This window comes from Rissa tridactyla, chromosome Z (assembly GCF_028500815.1).
Source record: "Rissa tridactyla isolate bRisTri1 chromosome Z, bRisTri1.patW.cur.20221130, whole genome shotgun sequence".
Classification (NCBI taxonomy): domain Eukaryota; kingdom Metazoa; phylum Chordata; class Aves; order Charadriiformes; family Laridae; genus Rissa; species Rissa tridactyla.
This window is the reverse complement of record NC_071497.1, coordinates 45,355,030-45,373,062: the sequence shown is the minus strand read 5'-3', so window position 1 is coordinate 45,373,062 and position 18,033 is coordinate 45,355,030. Positions and strand designations below refer to the sequence as shown.

The 18,033-nt window shown below is 45.1% G+C and overlaps 1 protein-coding gene across 4 annotated transcripts in view; it reads left to right on the top strand.

The window, feature by feature from the left end:
* The first annotated feature begins 13,689 nt into the window (after window positions 1–13,689).
* LOC128902316 (transducin-like enhancer protein 4) overlaps window positions 13,690–18,033 on the top strand; it is a 99,169-nt gene continuing 94,825 nt past the window's right edge. For 3 of the 4 annotated variants that reach the window (XM_054185084.1, XM_054185085.1, XM_054185082.1), the window contains exons 1-4: window positions 13,690–13,820; window positions 14,243–14,340; window positions 15,464–15,527; window positions 16,922–16,966. In XM_054185084.1, coding sequence (XP_054041059.1) covers window positions 13,776–13,820; window positions 14,243–14,340; window positions 15,464–15,527; window positions 16,922–16,966 — 252 coding nt within the window. In that variant the 5' untranslated portion in view covers window positions 13,690–13,775. Of the gene's footprint in view, window positions 13,821–14,242; window positions 14,341–15,463; window positions 15,528–16,921; window positions 16,967–18,033 lie in introns of those variants that run through there. The other variant, XM_054185086.1, reaches the window with a different exon arrangement.

Below are 18,033 nucleotides of genomic sequence, written 5' to 3'. Positions count from 1 at the left end.
TAATTTTGGCCTAGTGAATTAAGCCTGTAATCTGGGCTTTCATTAGTGACTAGAGGTACATGTTATTATGTAGTCTTGCGCTCTTCTGCTATAGGGGTGGGATACAGAGCAGTACGTTAAGATGAAAGGAATTTTCATTTTTTAAAGGACTTGCAATAATGATGTAAAATCTCCTGGTGTCCACAAATGCCAAAAGTAGAGTTTGATGCAATAAACATACCGCCACCAGATATATTGTACCAACTTTTTCTTGATCCTGTTGAATATAGTAAGGTAGTTTGTACTAAGAGGGAAAACTTTTTAGGGATGCTTACTGCCGATGGTATTCATTGTAGCCAGTTTGCATTGGAACACCTCTACCTTCTGCTTAGGAAGAATGAACAGCTTCATGCAGATAACTTCCATATTTTGCATGCTAAGTGCTGAAAAATCATGACTTGGACCAAAAAGTTATTTACTTGTGTTAAAAATAATGAGGATTTTTTTGGCTTTTGTTCAAATGCACAATTTAGGTTCTTTTCAGGTTGTGTGCAAACTTCTTCTCTGCAACTAGAGAATCAACGGTTAATCCACCAAAAAATTGCAGGCACTTCAGCAGATCCACAGCCCTGGATCTGTTCCCTAGTCTCCAGCATGTGGAGAGGGATAGAGAAAGGCAGCATGAGTCCGAGATCCTGAGTCACAGCAACGCCCACTTGTCAGTGTACCTGGAACAGTTCAGCACTCTTTCGAAGCACTTCCAGAGATGAATTTGTACTGTGTTCCTTTATATTTCTAGTTCTGGCTTGGCAAGGTGGCTGTTCCTGTGCCTACAATAGAGATGTGTTTTGGCCATGATGATGTTCACAATAGCCAATATAAGAAAGCTGTTAAAAAAAAACAACTAGTGGGAAGTGCCCAAAATGTCCTAAATATTGCTTCTCTTGGTAATCACAGCTCCAGTTATTTCAGAAACTTTGAAGTTTAAGTGGAGAGTACATGTCAGCCTGTCTAGATCTACCATGGCAGAGGTATTGCTTGGTGCACCTGGGGCAAAACTCTGATCAGATGGAGGTTGTGTATACCATAGCCAGAGGGACCTGGGGACTTGAGGCACCTCCAGCTTTAGCTGTGCAAGCGCTCAGCTAACTGCAAGTGCGGACTTGGAGACTGATGAGGGAGCAAGATACAAGGTGTAGTTGTCTAAAATTAAGATCCACAAACGTGGCTTCACAGGCCACCAAACATTTCAGTTTAATCTGGGGACAACACTATTTTGTAGATTCGGCCCTACCACCAGGCTTTTTAAAAATGAAGTTGAGAGTTTCATGACAAACAAGACTTGGAGCTGAGAATATAATAAAAAGTACTGCAAGATTGGTGCTAAAATTGTAAGCACCAGCAGTGTCATTCTGAAATCCTCCCTTCACCAAGGTCAGTGAGAGTTTTACTGAGGACCTGACAGGCTAAGAACTTCATGCCGTGTTTTAGAGGCAATATAAAACTCTGTAAGTCTTGACCATATCTACTCATTTCACCCTGTCTACTAAAGCCCTGGAAACTCCTCAGTGATACTGTTTTTAAACTGGCATCGCTGTTTAAATACAGGTTGCTTAACTGCTGAAGACCAAGCATAGCTACAAGTTTTTAAACATTTATGTCTAGCCATTGAAACTGGCATTCTCTTTAAATGAAAAGAGAAAAAAAAATTCAGAATGTTCTAAAAAAAAATGCAACAAATATACAGAAATGACACAAGAAATGGGATCTAATATATAGCTTCTAGTAAGAACAGGGAAGTTAACCCAAGGATCTTGGCCATGTTCCAGTTCTAATAATTGCATTTTAGCTCTCTAAATTCCCTCTGTAATTTCATATGGGTAGAGAATTCTTCAATTCCTGTCCTAAGCTGTTGTGTAGGTTTGCTATTCATTAATGAACAATGCTATTTTACAGTCAGGCAAAGCTTAAGTCATACATAAACTATTTGGATTTTATCAAATTAACTATTAAGAAAATGCCCTAACTCCAGGTTAGTCATGTGTAACTCCTCAGGTAGTTTCACTGGTGAAAAGAATTACGGTTGTCCGAAGGTGTACTTCTCTTCTGTTGAAATTTCTAAGATTTTACTGTTACAATACACAGCAGTAGTACCTTTGAATGAGAGAGTATACGTGCTACACTTCCAATAAAAGAAGGTACATAATTCAGATGACCACAAAAGGAAACATGTAATATATGCATAAAATGTGTATCCCTGATGTTCAACAACATGCATATCTACCAAAGCAAAACCAGAACAGTTTTTCCTGAATTTTACTCTGTTGTTTGAGTGCATTTTTTTTCTGATGCTCAATCTTTACTGACTGCATTATGGACTCCTCCAGGGAGCAGAAAATGTGTTTTTTTAAGTAAACATGAAATGCTTTGATAAATCAAAACATTCAAATGAGATTACTATTGGAAAAGAAAAAAACCTATTCTGTTTTTAACTGAAGTTCTATTGTTTAGGATAATAATAAAACCCTTTATCCAAAAGACTGAAACAAATTTTTATTCATTGTTGCAATACTGCACATTTCTTAAAAACTAAATTGTCATATCAAATGTAAATAACGCATTCCCATAAACTAATCAGAAAGAAGTAGAAATTGCCCGCAGCATACTGAGTGATCAATATTTTAATGTGGTAATTAAAAGAAGCAGCACCCTTCCAGTACAAGCATTCCTGTATCACTGACGTTCAGTAGCCTACACCTTTACCTATTCAATAGGAAGCAAAGCAACCCGTAGTGCAAATGAATCACTCATCTTTTGAATATTGACCTGTGATAGTAAATTTCAGACCACTGCTTGGAATGGTGCTGGGTAAAACACCAGAGGATTGTTTTTACCTAAAAAAACACTTCCTCCTACTTATTACCTCACATTGTTTTAAATTACACCTTGGAATGACTATGCAGAGATTTGTTTTTATGGAGATAAGCCCCCAAATACCTACTTTAAAGTAAAAGCCTTATTTTTCAGCTTTAAAATACAGATTACAAACCTAATACTGCAAGGCAATATGCACTGTTCAGTAGTACCTACTACCTACAGAATCCCTGCAATTAATTGAGACTGCTCCATAAGTGGACAATGCAGCATATGCTTCTACACGCATTACTTACGTACTGTACTGCAAATGGTAACACTGACCTTAAAAGTAGTATGGAGCAGGAGCCAGATCTTCAGACACACAAACCGCAGTACCCTTATTGCAGTTGCTTGAGGCATGATGGTTTACAGCACTATAGGTTTTAGCCTTGTGTTGAGAGAAATAAAATGACTAAATATGAACTACAAGAGTATGAGTTATACACAGTAGCATTTGGAAAGTTTAGATAACTAAACAGAAATCAGTCAATGTTTAGATAAGTAAAAGTATCTGTGGATATTGAGAGATCTCTTGCCCCAGACTGACTTCCATAGAAATCTAAGGCCACCACCGCTTTCAGCTGGACCATAAAGTCTTAAATCAGGGGATCTGATCTCAGCAAGTTTAAGATACCTAAATCATAAACCTCACAATCTGGTAAAAGTCCAACAAGGCATTTAGGCATAAGCTTAATTTTAGTCTAGTGACTAGCTCCACTGAATTAATACCACAACTCATGGGCTTGAAGTTAAGCAAATGCGTAAAGTATTTTATTGACTGAGTTACAACTTTTAGATCAGAGCTTCTTGGGGCTGCTTCTCAGACACTGCCAGATTTGTAGTTAATGTGAGACTAGAACAAGAGTTGATGTCAAGGAAACCCCTGCGATTCTGTAAAAGCCAAGGGGCACACGAATTGCATGTCTTTGCAAGGGTTCCTGGATTTACACGTACTAACCTTGGAGCCTCTTCCTGAGATATAATAAATAATTTACAGATTCCACAGCCCTGTACAAATATTAATTACAGCAAGTCTTATCACACTTCCTTAGCAAAACTGAAAATAAATTGTCCAAAGCCAGGCAGTGAGTGGCGGAGCTGGTAGCACACTTCTAATACCCATTTATTTGCTCCTTACTTTGACTTGATATCTGATTCAAAGATCTAGGCACTCTGTTTGACAGATCAGACTTCGAGCTGAGGTTATTGCATTTTAGCTAATCAGTCTTAGGTGGAGAACCTGTAAAATTCTATTTTATTCTTTTGGGTCCTTTAGTTTCCTGGGACGTGAGTAGGTGATGCACTCCTTTTTCATTTAGAAACATACTCAGTGTAAATTATAGCTAAAGAATTACCTAATGTGAAAGGATCGTTAGAGACAGTGTGTGAGTGCAGCCTGCTCCCTCCCGGATCCAGAGACCATGCACATCTCAATTGAGGGGTGGGGAGGGTTTCTCTTCGTTCAAGTACACTCCTAGTTCTTGTTCGTGACCAGAACTGCACACCCATCCTCATCTCTCCCTGCTGAAGGTGCTGTTACTCCAGCGTCACCACCAGTACCTATGTTCTTCTCAGTACACAGGTTGTGAGCTCTAACACTTTATACTACAAAAAAGCAGCCTAAAAGTTAGAATCCAAAGCACTTCTTTATGAGTTAATTAGCACCACAGTACTTGACCTCTTAACTAGATTGCGGTCTGTAATTTGAGGGTTATCAGCAGCAGCCCCTATATAACTCGTACAACAGATCTGTGAACACTGCCCTCTAATTCAGAGTCATAATCTTCTTACAGTTGTGTTCATTGTTCTTTAATGTGGAGAAAAAGAAATATATCAATTCAACTGAATGAATCTAGTATTTATCTCTCTCTTGCTATCTCGTATCACGAAATTACAGAGCATTTTTCATAATACCTGTTTGGTAAAGGCAATAATAAAAGGTTGGTGTAGAAAATAGGTACAGCACATTTTAACAAAAATATCCATGAAACTTGGTAGGAAGAAAGCTTTTATAAACTCTGGTTTCTGCTGGGTTACTGCATTAGGAGTCTCAAGGCTTCCTCCAGTTAAGGTTAATTTATCGTTTGTATTAGCACATGTGCCTTAAGAATGTAAAGAGCATTTCCCACAGATCGGTTAATAAGATGCAGCACAGAGAAAGGGCCAATGAATCTGTTTGTTACAGTCTACTTAGTGAAGCTATGACTACAATACTCCAGTGCTGAAGTCAGTGAAAAGACACCAGCACAACAGAATCCAAGGAAAATGCAAGCTGATACAGCACAAAAGATTCTTTGTTTAAGAGCAGCAGAAATTTCCAGCAACTATCTGTACAAAAATGCATGATAGAAGAGAATGTAATTAAATAAGAAAACAAACCCAAACTAAAAGAGAATCATTATAAACCAGGACAAGGACACTTTGTTTTTAAGTGCACACAATGAATTTTAAAGATCTTTCTTCAGAAGGGGCAATAAAGTATTATGGAGGAGTGACACATTTGATGGATGGGTGAGTTCTGAAAAACCACATTATCAATTACTTTTTCATGTTTGGCTCTGGTCCAGTAATTTTTATTTGAACAGACCACATGCTAGCATGATTTTGATTGCAGGAAGTGACTGACTGTTGTTAAAGGAGGTACAAGTCATTTACTGTCTTCAGCTTTACTCTATCCCTCCTTTTTGCAGGCACTGTTTCAATTCTTAAAAGCCAAAAAAAAAAAAAGGTGAAAAAAAAAGTTTATTTAGTAAACTACTCCCTGATTTGTTTTCAGCCAGCTCACATCAAGTTCAATCCAATATATCTTGCAGGTTGTTTAGAAAACAAGCGATTTGATTGCCCCTCAAGTTTATTTCCCAATCAGTTTGGCCCTGTGGGTTGTATTCCTTCTCTCATTTGTACCAGTGTTCATCCAAAGCAGCACCAATAAATCCGATGGAGTCACTTGAGCTACAAGCAATTAGGGAGTAAATCCCCATTCACTGTTTCCTTAAGTAAACTTTACAGAGGTTCGTGAGATTGCCTCATCAAAAGGATTAGTTGTCAGGAACCAAATGTCACTGTTTACCTTTGAGACAGGTGTGGGTTAAAGGACTGGCTGATACCTGGACTCCCTGGGGTGAGTATCACTGCATGTATACCCGGTTACAAAGATAGAAACAGTCCTTCAAATAACTATCATTTCCTCTTTACTTTCTTTAACTGTGGATTGTGAAGGTCAATTTGCCAGCACCCACTGAAGAGAACTGCATTGTTTGCACTCAGTTTTCATGGAGACCGGGCTCTGACCCCTACTATAAATCATACCTAGAACACAGGACAGAGTCTCACCACTTCCAAAATCCATTTTCCTCTGCTCCAGGAGACTGATGGCAGCTCTCTGTCCCATGGACGATACTGTGGACTCCCCACTGGACTGTCCTCTGCAACTGGGGGCAGGAAAGAGAAATGTGTCAAGGACAAGTTAAGACTGTCAACATGACGACGTAATTGGTGCTAGGAGAGCATGAATACTCAGCTCTCCAGACCCAGGTGAACAGGGATAACAGAAAGGTAACCTCACATGCTGCTTTGACGTAGTCTGATGACTTGGCAATATTTTTCACCTCACCTCAAAATATGCACATAATCCATAAAAGCCTAATGTTGACCATTTTCCGAAGGAAGGATTGCTGCTTCCATGGATACGTCCGCATCCATATATAGGGCTACTGTACGTTAATCCATTAAACACAGAAATAGAAGCAGAATGCATTCAGTGGTTCTAAAAATCCATTTACCATTTAAGAGTTTCAATGCTGAAATACACTAAAAGTTTAAAACTGCCTGGATTTCTCTAAGACAGCAGGAAGTTTACAGTGCAAACAATAAATTTACTTGCAGCTCATCCTCTTGACTATTTCCATTCTGAATAATAACTGGAGAGGAATTATTCTTTCCATTCCTTAGGAAGGAAAACTGTATTTAGAGAACAACCCTGGTTGTTCATCAGATGAAAAAACAGTGCTGTCGAATTAGAGCGAGCCTTCCGTTGTTTTAGAAGAATAAACATACATACAGTGGCTATTTGTTGAAATCAGTCTCTGCTGAAGACATTAATCTTTTTATATAGTAATTCCATAGCTACTAAAAGAGAGATGTACATCTTACTCATAAGCGTTGCTCCTCGGGAAGGTGTAAAGAAAATAAAACTGTTTCACAATACGCAGCATCTAAACTTCCAATTCCCTGTGCTTGCTGAGTCTGCAGTACAATGACAGCGTGCAAGTCGACTTCAATATATAATTGAAGATTAAAAGAGAAACGGTGTCTTTATCCTTTCAGAGCAAGCAGGAAATTTGCAGTATATGATGTGAAAAAGAGAAGTTCAAAATCTTATTTACACTCTGAAAATAAGTTAAAAACCTTTTTTGAATTTTTGCCCCATATAATATTTTTGTGCTGCTCAGTTTACTCACCTTTGCCAAAGTACAGAAACATTAAAAGGGTCACTATAAAGAACATTAAACTAAAGATGCATTACATTAATTTTAAATTATTTTTCTTTGTTTTGACCTCTTACCTTTCAGTACGGCTTTCCTCATCCTACTTAGTGTACCTTGAACTCGTAAAATTAAATTGGTTTGTATGGTTTTCTTGTGGGACACAATATAAATTGTTTGACAATGTTAATTTCCAAACAGTGATACTTTCTCTTTTATCAATATTATGTGACAAAAATCCCCTTTCAACTTAATATTTGCTTTTGAAAAGCTGAAGTTTTGAAAAATGTGGAATAGTACTCATCGCACCTAAGAATCTTGAGTCAAAGGCTTGAAGAATTGGGTTTATTCAGTAATTAAGACATGACGGAAGCTAAACGGTGACTTTCATTAATGGTGTTGTGAGGGCTAGGATTACTTTCTTTACCTTCAGGGGCATGGACTGCCTCTTGGGTAGCACAAAGGCATGCTAAATCCATTCTCCTTATCTTCTAATATTGCTAGCAGGCTCCTAACACAGTAAGCACTGAAACCTGGTTAGAGAAGTTGAAAAGCTGGGTAAAATGGTAAGCCATGTGTCTTCACACAGTCATTACTCCTGAGAGGGAAATCCTCGTTCTTCTTATATCAGGAGTGAACGCAAGGGAGGCTGTGTCGCGTGAGCGGATGACTTCTTCCTCGTTATAACTAGCTTTCTGTGCTCAGAACAGCCCGTACATTTTCTTGTGAAACCATCCAATTAATTTTTTGAAGCTAAGGAGTATTTGGATCTAATGCTGCAAACGAACTGGGGACCTTTTAAGTTACTGGGATTTATACATGGTTCCCATGCACGAAGTGCACTAACAAATATTGTTGTATTCTCCTCAGAAGTAAAACTTGTTATATAGCTGCAACGTGACTATAAGGTGTAAAGGTGCAAAAACGCTTTGTCCAGGTCCAGCTTTGTCGGTTCAAGCTGTACGTATGCACACATTCCATGTTTATTGCAAGCCAGAAGAACGTTGCCACAAAATGTGGGATAAACAGCCTTGCGGCTAAACCCCTTTAGCAAATGTTGCACGTGGGCCTCAAGACTGGAGTCACTCCCTTGCAGAAAGCGAGGGGTAACTAGGTAGCACTCACATCTCAAACCTAGTAAAAAGGCATAAATGCAACTTAATGATGGCATCGCACTTCTCTGAGGGGGTTAAGTTTTCTTCCCAAAGAATTTGTCATGGGTTTGCCATTGAAAAAAAATATTCCTTACTGCTAGTTCATAGATTTCAATGAGAAAGGGAGCATTGTCTAGAAAAAATTGCTTTAATTTCAAATATCTGCCTAAGCCATTCTGTACTGCCCAAGCTTGCAAATCCAGCTTCCAGTATGCGATAGGCCCTAAACTGCTATCCTTCCTGCAGAAAAAAACCCCAAAACTTCTGTGGACTTTTAACAGAGGTTTTTGTGCCACATCCCAAGTGAGATTCTTATAAGTGGAACTGTGTCACTGCAAGAAGTTTATGTGCAATGAATCAAGCAGAAATAAACAAAGTAAGACTATGAATCCAAAACACCAACGCCTATAAAAGAACTAAATAAAATGGGACTTTGGCAATGTTAAAGAATAATGTAAAGACTTTACTGAAAAATAGTTTGGAACATGCAAAACTCTTGTTTTGTGAAAGCTCCATATAAATCACTGTATGTACATAGTACCATAAATTCTCTTAATGTGCATACTAGCTACAACATATCACTAAGGTCACTAATCACTAATTTAGTAAGTTGTAGGTAGGGAGCGTTTTAAAAACGTACTGAGACACAGTCACTTGATAGCACTCGTAAAACACAAGAACATAAACCCGGTGTCATGCTGTTACATTCTTCTACCAGTAAAACCTGACTTAACACCATAATTAAAAGTTTTAAGCAGGGGGAACTTGGTGCCAATTCAACTGAGAACCTCACTGAGTTTATCCTTTTGAAAGATAAGAAGAGCACTTGTTACACAGTGCACTTAAATCTGTGTACTGATGTAAGATTTACTCTGAGGCATTTTGAACTGATTGATTTATCAGTTTAACACCTTTATTTTTGTGAGTGTGAGAGCACGCGTGTGTGTGCGCACGCATGCGCGAGTACACAGCTGACAAAGCATAGTGACCTAGTAACTTGGTCCCAAAATAAACCATAATAAATTGCAGAGCTAGGCACAACTCTCTTGGTCTTCAGCTACAGTCATTCCAGACAGGAAATCTGTGGGGTTACATACAAAATGGCCTCAGGATTGGACCCTTTATTAAAGGTCCTCTGGCACTGATAAATCTCTGTATTAAGGTTATGACTCAACTATAAAAAAAGTCACCAGAGTCTGAGAGCGGGTTAGAAAATCTTAGCTGGAAAAACAGAATTTCTTTTTCACCTATCCTGTAAAATGCATATATAAGCACACATTGTTCTGTTCATTTCAGACCTTAGACTTTGAATGTAAACAAAAGCAGACTAGTTCTGAATTAACGGGAGTGAAATAACCAGTTGCTTTTCTTGATATCAGGAGGAAAAGAATGGATGCGATATTTTGCAGCCCTGGGCTCCTCTGTGATATTTCATAAGGGTTTTTCTACACCAGTCAAAACTCAGCACACTTACTGTGCGTATAAAACTGCCTAAATATTTCTTGCAGTCGATTCACTTATGAGAAATCTTTAGCAAGATGTGTAAAACATTTAAGAGCTACTTTTTCTACTTGCTAGATAATAGCACAGGTTATATAACCTACCATAAAAGATTTTTCATAAAAGAAGGAAAAAACAAGGAACTTCAAATACAAAACAGCCTATATTTAAAGACCCATCAAGGCTGTGTCAGAAGTGACAAAAGATAGGAAAATAGAATGACATTGACATTCTGATCTTAATTCACATCATTTAAAAGTGGCAGTTATAGCGCACTTTCTCTTAAACTTCTGAGTTTCATGGATCTTGCCAGAACACTGCAAAACTGTGCAGAAATACACAGTGATTAGTTACATAAAGAGTTAAGTATGTAGATACTCTAAGCTTCATCTTGCTGAAGCTTAGAAAACCAAACTCTGCCCTACTTCTAGCCACGGAAATTCACTGAAGGCTAATGGGCAAGCAAGAGTGAAGAGCACTGAAGCTTCGACGCACGTTGCTGGTAAATTGCTCTCCAAAACAAGAGGGACTGCTTCAACCAAAAAGCTGTACGCGTTTGCCTTCTGAGGTGTTAAATACCTTTCCGTTTGGAGCTCTGTACCTGATGCCAAACTGATGGAGGGCGACAAGGAACAGAGAATCCTGCTGTTATTATCAGAATTCCATTTTTTTCAGCTACAGTGTTTATTTTATAACTGGACCAGTCCTTCTCCAGGTTGCGGACACAATTGTAAAATCTGCTGAGCTTGGCCATCACGCTTCCAGAGACGCCTGCAGCTCTGCGGAGAGAGTTGTTTTGTTCTGCTCTTGCACAGCTTTCAAGCACTTGGGTGACAAGCATTTAAGCATTTGCAGATTTGGCAGCCATACTTCTGAATGTCGAGACTTGATCCTGGCACATAGCGAACGTCCTCTGTTCCAGAGGAGTTGGAAGGCTCCGCTGCCTGGTGAAGGATGCTCATGACCAATCTTCTAAAAGCATTTTTGGCGCTGGAAGATTTAGACACCTGAGAAGAGGTGGGTTTTGTAATAAGGCAGGTGTTTTATCTCCAGATCTTTAAACGATTTTTAGAGGTCTGACTCCCACTGCAACACTCACTACGAACTTGGTAAACATGAAAATTATGGAGGAAATGAAATACGTAAGTGGGCTGAAGCCTGAGTATTGCAATGCCCAACGTGTGGACACTTTTGGTGCTATAAAAACAGAAGGCAAGAAGGACCTTGGTCATTTTGGTTTTGGTTCATTTCCCAGTGGACCCCTTGCCATTTTCGGCAAAAACTTGCTTCAAAAGGATTCAGAATCCCTTGCCACAAACCGCTCCAGATGCTAGTGCGGAGGAAGCGATTTCGGGTGACAAACTCTGCTTCGCAAAGAGGGGGAATTTCCATCCCGCGCTTCCCCCGAGCACTGGAGTTGCGGCGGAGGACGTAGGGCCGTCACCCCCTCCGTCAGCGCCGCCACCGCCGCCCCGCGTCGGGGCCCGGAGACCCCCAGGATCGGGCCCCAGCAAGGCCAACACCCGGGCGGCACCGTCCCCTCCAGGCCTCAGCGGGGCACAGCTCTGGGCAGCAAAGACGACTTAACGGCCAGAAAATAATTAAGTATATATAATTTAGCTACCGCCGTGAGGGCACTGATCGCCGAGCGCCGGTGTGGAGACGGCAGCTTGAAGCGCTCCAAGTGACGGTAAGCGCGGAGAGCAGGAAACAAACCCCCAGCCCGGGCCCGTCCCTCATGCGCGTTGCCGGCAGCGGCGCTGGGCAGAACAGCCGTCCTGGGCTCTTTTTAGGACGCAGAATAAGGAGTTTTTGTGTTTGTGGGTTTATTTTTTTTTATTTTTTTTTTCCTGAGGACGTTAAACCAGGCGCAGGGGGCTCAGGGCGCTCGGGGGCTCAGGGCGCCCGGGGGCTGTGGCCGCGCCGCCGCCGAGGGAGGCCTGGCCTGCCCCGGCCCGGCGGGGGCTGGGGCGGCCGCCCGCTCCACCAGCGCTCCTCGGGAGTAGCTCACGGTCGGCAGCTCCCCGCTTCCCGGCGGGGGTAGCGCCGCTTCCCTCGACGAGGCCCCTCCCTAGACGGGCCGAGGTCCGTCCGTCCGTCCGTCCGTCCGTCCGCCCGCCCCCGCTGGGAGGATATGCGTATGGGGGAGGGTAGACAACGGCCCTCCGTGCCTGTCTCTTTAAGGAGCCGCTGCCCCCCAATTAGCGCGCGCCCCCGGCGACGCGGGCCGCGGGCGAGGCGGGGCGGGAGGCGGGGCGCGCGCCCTCCCCCCCCCGGCTCCAACCTCCTCCCTCCCTCCCGCTCCCGCCGCGCCACCACCCCGCGCGCGGGAGGCGGCGGGAGCGGCGGCAGCCGACACCGTCCCACGTTACTTTGATTGACGGCTGAACAAATGTTTCCCCTGTTCGAACGCCGGCGCCGCGCAACGCCAGCCATCTGCAGGGCCCCGCCTCGGGCGGCGGGCGAACGGCAGCGGCGCAGCCGCCCCATTGGCTGCAGGGCCGCGCGGCGTCAGGCACCCACGTGGGGCCCGCCCTCCCTCCCCGCCCTTCCCCTCCTCACCCCCCCTCCCACCCCCGGTCTCGCGCGCCCATTTGTCAGCGGCGAAATGATGGGCATTAAGACAGAACGGCGCTTAATGTGCGGCCGCCGCCGATTGGCCGTCGGCGACGCCCTTCATGGGCGGGGCGGCGGGGGCGGGCGGGGCCAGTGGCGCCGCGCTGCCCGACGGGAGGCGCAGTCCCGTGGGCGCTGGCGGGGGGGAGCAGCGGCGGCGGGCGGACTGCGGCTCCCGGCGTGCCCCGCGGGCGGCGGCGCCTTCCGGCCACTCTGAATATGTATCAGAATGTTAATGACGCGCCGCCGCTAAATTTGGGCAAAGGAGTCACCGCGCCAGAGCGGCGCGGAGCGGAGGAGGCGGCGGCGGGCCGGGAAGGACTGGGTCGGGTACGCGGCTCCGTTCTGTCGCTGTCACTTCGCGGAGTTTCGAAAGGCGAGGAGGGGAAAAAAAGGAGAGGGGGAGAAAAAAAAGAAAGGAAAAAAAAAAAGACATAAATAAAGCAGCCCGGACCGTACCTTCTTTTTCATCTTCTTCGCTCTCTTCTTAATTTTTTTATTTTTTTTTAAGTAAAGAACCAAAAAGAACGGAAAAAAAGAGCGGCCGAGCAGCGCTAGCCAGGGAGATGCGGTCCGGCCGGTAGGAGGGAGGACCGGCCCGCCGCACAAAAGGGCACCGCACCTCCGCGGCGGCCGTAGACCGACCGACCGACCCATCGGCCGCCCATAGCCACCTTCCCCGGCGGGCCGCCCCGCTCCGCTCCGCCCGGGAGCAGTAAAAGTTTGCAGAAGGGGAGAAAACTGCCGGAGGGGATCTCCGGCGGAGCGCGGCGGAGGGGCTTTCCCCGCCCTCCCTCCTCCTCCCTCCTCCTCCTTCCTCCTCCTTCCTCCTCCTCCTCCTCGCCCGCCGCCGCACGGGGCTCGCAGCCCGCCGGAGCCCGCGGAGCGGCGGCGCTCGGGAGAGCCGGTCGGCGCCGCCCGCTGACCGCCCCCCGGGGGATGTGGCAGCGGCCCCCGTGCGCCGCGGACCCCGCCGCCGTCGCCGCCGCGCCTCGCTGCTGCCGGCGGTGCCCCGCCAGCCCCGGGGCGGCGGGGCCGGGGCGTCCCTGCCCGTCGCCGCCGCCGCCGCGCCTGCAGCCCTGATCCCCGCCGCTCCGGCCGCCGGCGCCCCCGCGAAGCGGCGTGGATGATCCGCGACCTGAGCAAGATGTACCCGCAGACCCGGCACCCGGTGAGTGGCGGCGGCGGCCCCGCGGGCAGCGCTCCGGCGCGGGCACCGCGGAGTTGTAGCCATTTTCTTATTGTTGTCCGCCGCGCCCGTCGCCGCCGCCCCGGGCCGGGGTTGGCTCTGCCGAGTTGCCCCCGCAGGGTGCTCGCCCGTCCCGGCGCCCGCCTTGCGTCCCGCCGCCGCCGCCGGTGCGGGGGGTCCGAGCCGGCGACGCCTCCCCCCGCGGCGGCCCCGCACCGCCGGCGGCCCCGTCGGGGCAGCAGCCCAGGGCGCTTCGGGCATCTCCCCACCGCCGCCGGGCGGGCGGGGGTCCGGGGGGCTGCGCCTCCGCCGAGCCCCGGGTGCCAGGGCCGCGGCGGGCGGGCGGGGGGTGGCGGGCGGGCGAGAAGGGGGCGATTAAAAGACCCGCTGTTGCTTGCTTGCAGGCTCCTCACCAGCCAGCGCAGCCCTTTAAATTCACCATTTCCGAGTCCTGCGATCGGATTAAGGAGGAGTTTCAGTTTTTGCAGGCTCAGTACCACAGGTAACGCTGCCGACTTTCCCCCAGCCCCGCGCCTCTCGCTGCTTTCAACCGCCGCTGCCTGGCGGGGCGGGGGCGCCGGGAACCCCCCGGCGGAGCCGGGGCGCCGGGCGGGCTCTCCCCGGCCGGACCCTCCGCATCCCGCCGCCGCTCGGGGCCGGGTGCTCACGGGGGCCCCGAGCCGAACGGTGCGGGCGGGTTTTCTTCTTTTTCCCCCCACGCTCCGGTTTGTGGTTGGGTTTTTTTTTTGGTTTGTGGGGTTTTTTTTTGGGTTGGGTTTTTTTTTTTTTTTGGGGGTGGGTTGGGGGTGTTTGATGGAGAAAAAAAAATATGTGGCTGGCTTGGCTCGTCCTCTGCTTTTCTTCAAAACGCCGCTCAGGACGCGCATCTTGTCTTGGCTCGGCCCCCTCGCGCCTTTCATTGACATGTCAAGTGCTGATAACCTGGAAGTGAGGCGGCGAGCTATTTCATTATCCTTAGGTGGAAGAGCGCTGTGTCCTCGAAGTGACAAGTGACTTCTGGCAGGATTGCTTAGCGGGCTTCTGAAAACAAACAGAAAAAACAGCGGAGGTGTTCGTGTTTAACCACGGTATTCCTTAAATTACCTGCAGTGTTTTCCTTGCAGTTCTGTCATCAGTAACAGGAAAAAAAAAAAAAAAAAGAAAAAAAATTTAAAAAATTCAGCAACTTTTTTGCTTCTTGAAGTGGTGATACATGTTTGATTCCTCTGTGGGTTGAGTGAAAGCAAAAGCTATAGCTCCTTCAAATAAAAATTCCGAAATCCAAATTACGGATTTGTAAGTGGCTTCTCAAGCTCGTTATAGGTACGAACCCCTGCGTGCTTCTTCTGTGAACCAGTGGTGTTGTGTTGTGGTTTTTTTTGTCGGAGAAAAACACTCTCCTGTGTACTGTATGCAGTTTGCTTAGGAGATGAGGATGTTGCACAGTGCTCTCTTGAAAGAGGAAAAGTACAAACCCCACCCTGAACTCCCAAGCAAGAGCTGGAATGCACATTTCTGTTTGTGTGTTGGAGAAACGCTTGAAAAGGGGAGTAACCTGTGCTCGGAAGAATGGCAGTTTTGTGCTATGAAGTACCCATGCTTTTTCCTTTTTATGTCTTGAACAGTTTAAAGCTAGAATGTGAAAAACTGGCCAGTGAGAAGACAGAGATGCAGCGACATTATGTCATGGTAAGCAGGCTGCATAACAAATTCAAAATGTCTATTAGCTTGGTATACTGAGACCGAAATACATTCAGATTGCTGGAGGCGAACAGAAAGATTATAGTAGTGCTGCTCTTGTTGAGGTTGCATCAGTGCTTCCATTATAAGTCCTTAGTTTCAGGGGTTTATAACTCGTTTGCAGCAGTTGGTTTCCACGTGAAACCTGCTTTTTAACGTTTTAAGCAATTGGGGATATTTCTTCCAATGCTAGTAGATTACTTGCCAGCCCTTTAAAGCCGTGTACAACTTTCGTAGTGTACCTGGGGACGATGTTTTCGCATTTGCCGACTTCTCCCAATGATCCTATTTTTGTAAAACGGTTCTGGATAATATTTTTTTTTTCTGTGATGGGCGTAAGCTTATAAACCCGAAGCCCGCTTCCTTAGAACTGTTGCACCTGGGCAGCTGGTTCATTGTTTCACTAAATTCAGAATGGCAGGGATCTCAGCTGTGAAAGGGATTTCCTCAATGGTTGTGGTCTGCCTGGTTGAATAATGTGCATAGGAAGACGTCTCTAAATACATAATTACGTGATGGATCATGGTAACTCCAGAGGAGCTCTTGCTATCTGCTCTCTTGTACACCTATGAAGTATTAGCCGTTTTCCATATGTACGTGACAAATGACACTCCGGTGTTTACAAAAAGAGTAAATAACCTTGAAAAATTCTTAACCCAGAGCACAAGCGAATGTTAAGGCTCACAGTTGTCTTTTTCATGCCTGATACGCCTAATTCTTGGAGATTCCTTGGTACTAACATTACAGACTGAACTGAGTTCCCCGCAATACCCGAGCACAACAGGACATACTTAGATTGGTGTGCCTGCTTTGGCTCTGAATTACCATGCTCTTTCATTTTTTGCATCCCTGCAATTTAATTGTAGCTTTTTTGTGTTTTTAATTTAAAATATTGAAAAACTGGTCTGTTAGGCATAGCTGATTTATATGTGTGTCTGGCTTCAAGCACTTTGGGCTTTTTTTTTTTTTGCCATCTTTTATGTGTGCTAGGGAATAAAATCTTGAGCATTTTCTGTGTGGCTTTTTTTTCTCTTTCTAATCTTTAACTCTGGTTGTGATTACTTTTCATGATTTTTTTTTTTGTTGCCTGTTTTTGTGCTTGTTTTATGGCTGTTCTTTGTAAATTTGACACGAAGCAATGTAGATAAAGCGAAAAAGCAAAAAACCCCAACAAACAAAAGGTTGCTGTGAAATGCCGTTTTGAATTTCTCTGAGCTGTTCAAGGCCAGTAAATGTTTTTGGGTCTGTATGTCTTTGTACAGATGATGTTTTTGAGTCAAAGTGAATTTTGGAATGGTTTACACAACTGCGAGGTCTAACAGAGTAATTTTCTTCTTTCTTAGTATTACGAGATGTCCTATGGGCTGAATATAGAGATGCATAAACAGGTAGGTAGATACTTTGTGTCACGTAAGAACACTCTGTGTGATTTCTCCCATCAGCCTTACAGCCGGTGTGTATTCTGCGTGACTTGCTTTGATGGCGTGCTTGAGTGCATGGGAAATCTTATTTTTGCACCTAACCTGGCCCTGAAACTCCCATCTGATGTGTGGTGTATGGGCTCTGCGTAGGTTATGGTCTTGGCGACCAGTTGTGCTTTACTGGGCTGGTTGTCTACGTGCAAGCGGTCCTACCTGGCACGGGGAGGGTGTGTGTGAGTAGGGTTGGGTGTGTGGGTTGTACACCTTCAGATCCATCTGACCTCGAACCTTGGGGCTTTGCTTTTTGGGATGATAGCCACATCACAAATGCATATTAGGTGTGGAGGGATTTGCATTTGCGTGTGGAAAAGACTGTTCTCTTCGGTTAACCTGGTCCGATTTAAGCTGGAGCTACAAAAGCAATTGATGCACAGCCATGTTCCTGTTTCCCTCAGGCTGCTTACGTGGACCTTTGTCCAAAACCAGTGTCTTAGCATCTCAAACACGAAGGAGTAAATGAGCTTTCTGCGAGGGTGTTAGCATGCTCGGTTTTGTGCCTTGAAGTCTAGCACTTAGGCCAAGATTAGCAGGAGATTAGTCAGATGGAGCATGGTAGTGTAAATCAGAGTTTCTTATTCAGTAATGTGTGTTTTTAACCTTCTCTAGAGGGGAATGAATTAAACATCTGACCTCTTTTCCAGTGAGGGAACTTTTTATATGGTGGAGTTTAATACTGACAACTCATTTTAGTAAACGGTTGAGCAATTCGCCAGCCTTGCTGGGGAGTGTAAACTGCAGAAATAAAGAAATGGTTGGATGGGAGAAGAAAGACCATCTGAAAATTGGTTTGTACGCATTTCTGTTCAAAGTTAGGGATTTGGAACTTCTCTGGGTTGTGGAAATGGGATTTCTTTATCTTGTTGAGAGCAGACATACAAGTCAAATGTTTTTTCATGTTATTTATTATATTTTGTATTCCATTAGCATTCCAATGCCACAGGCCTGATTAGGGCCATTTGCGCTAGATGGCATAC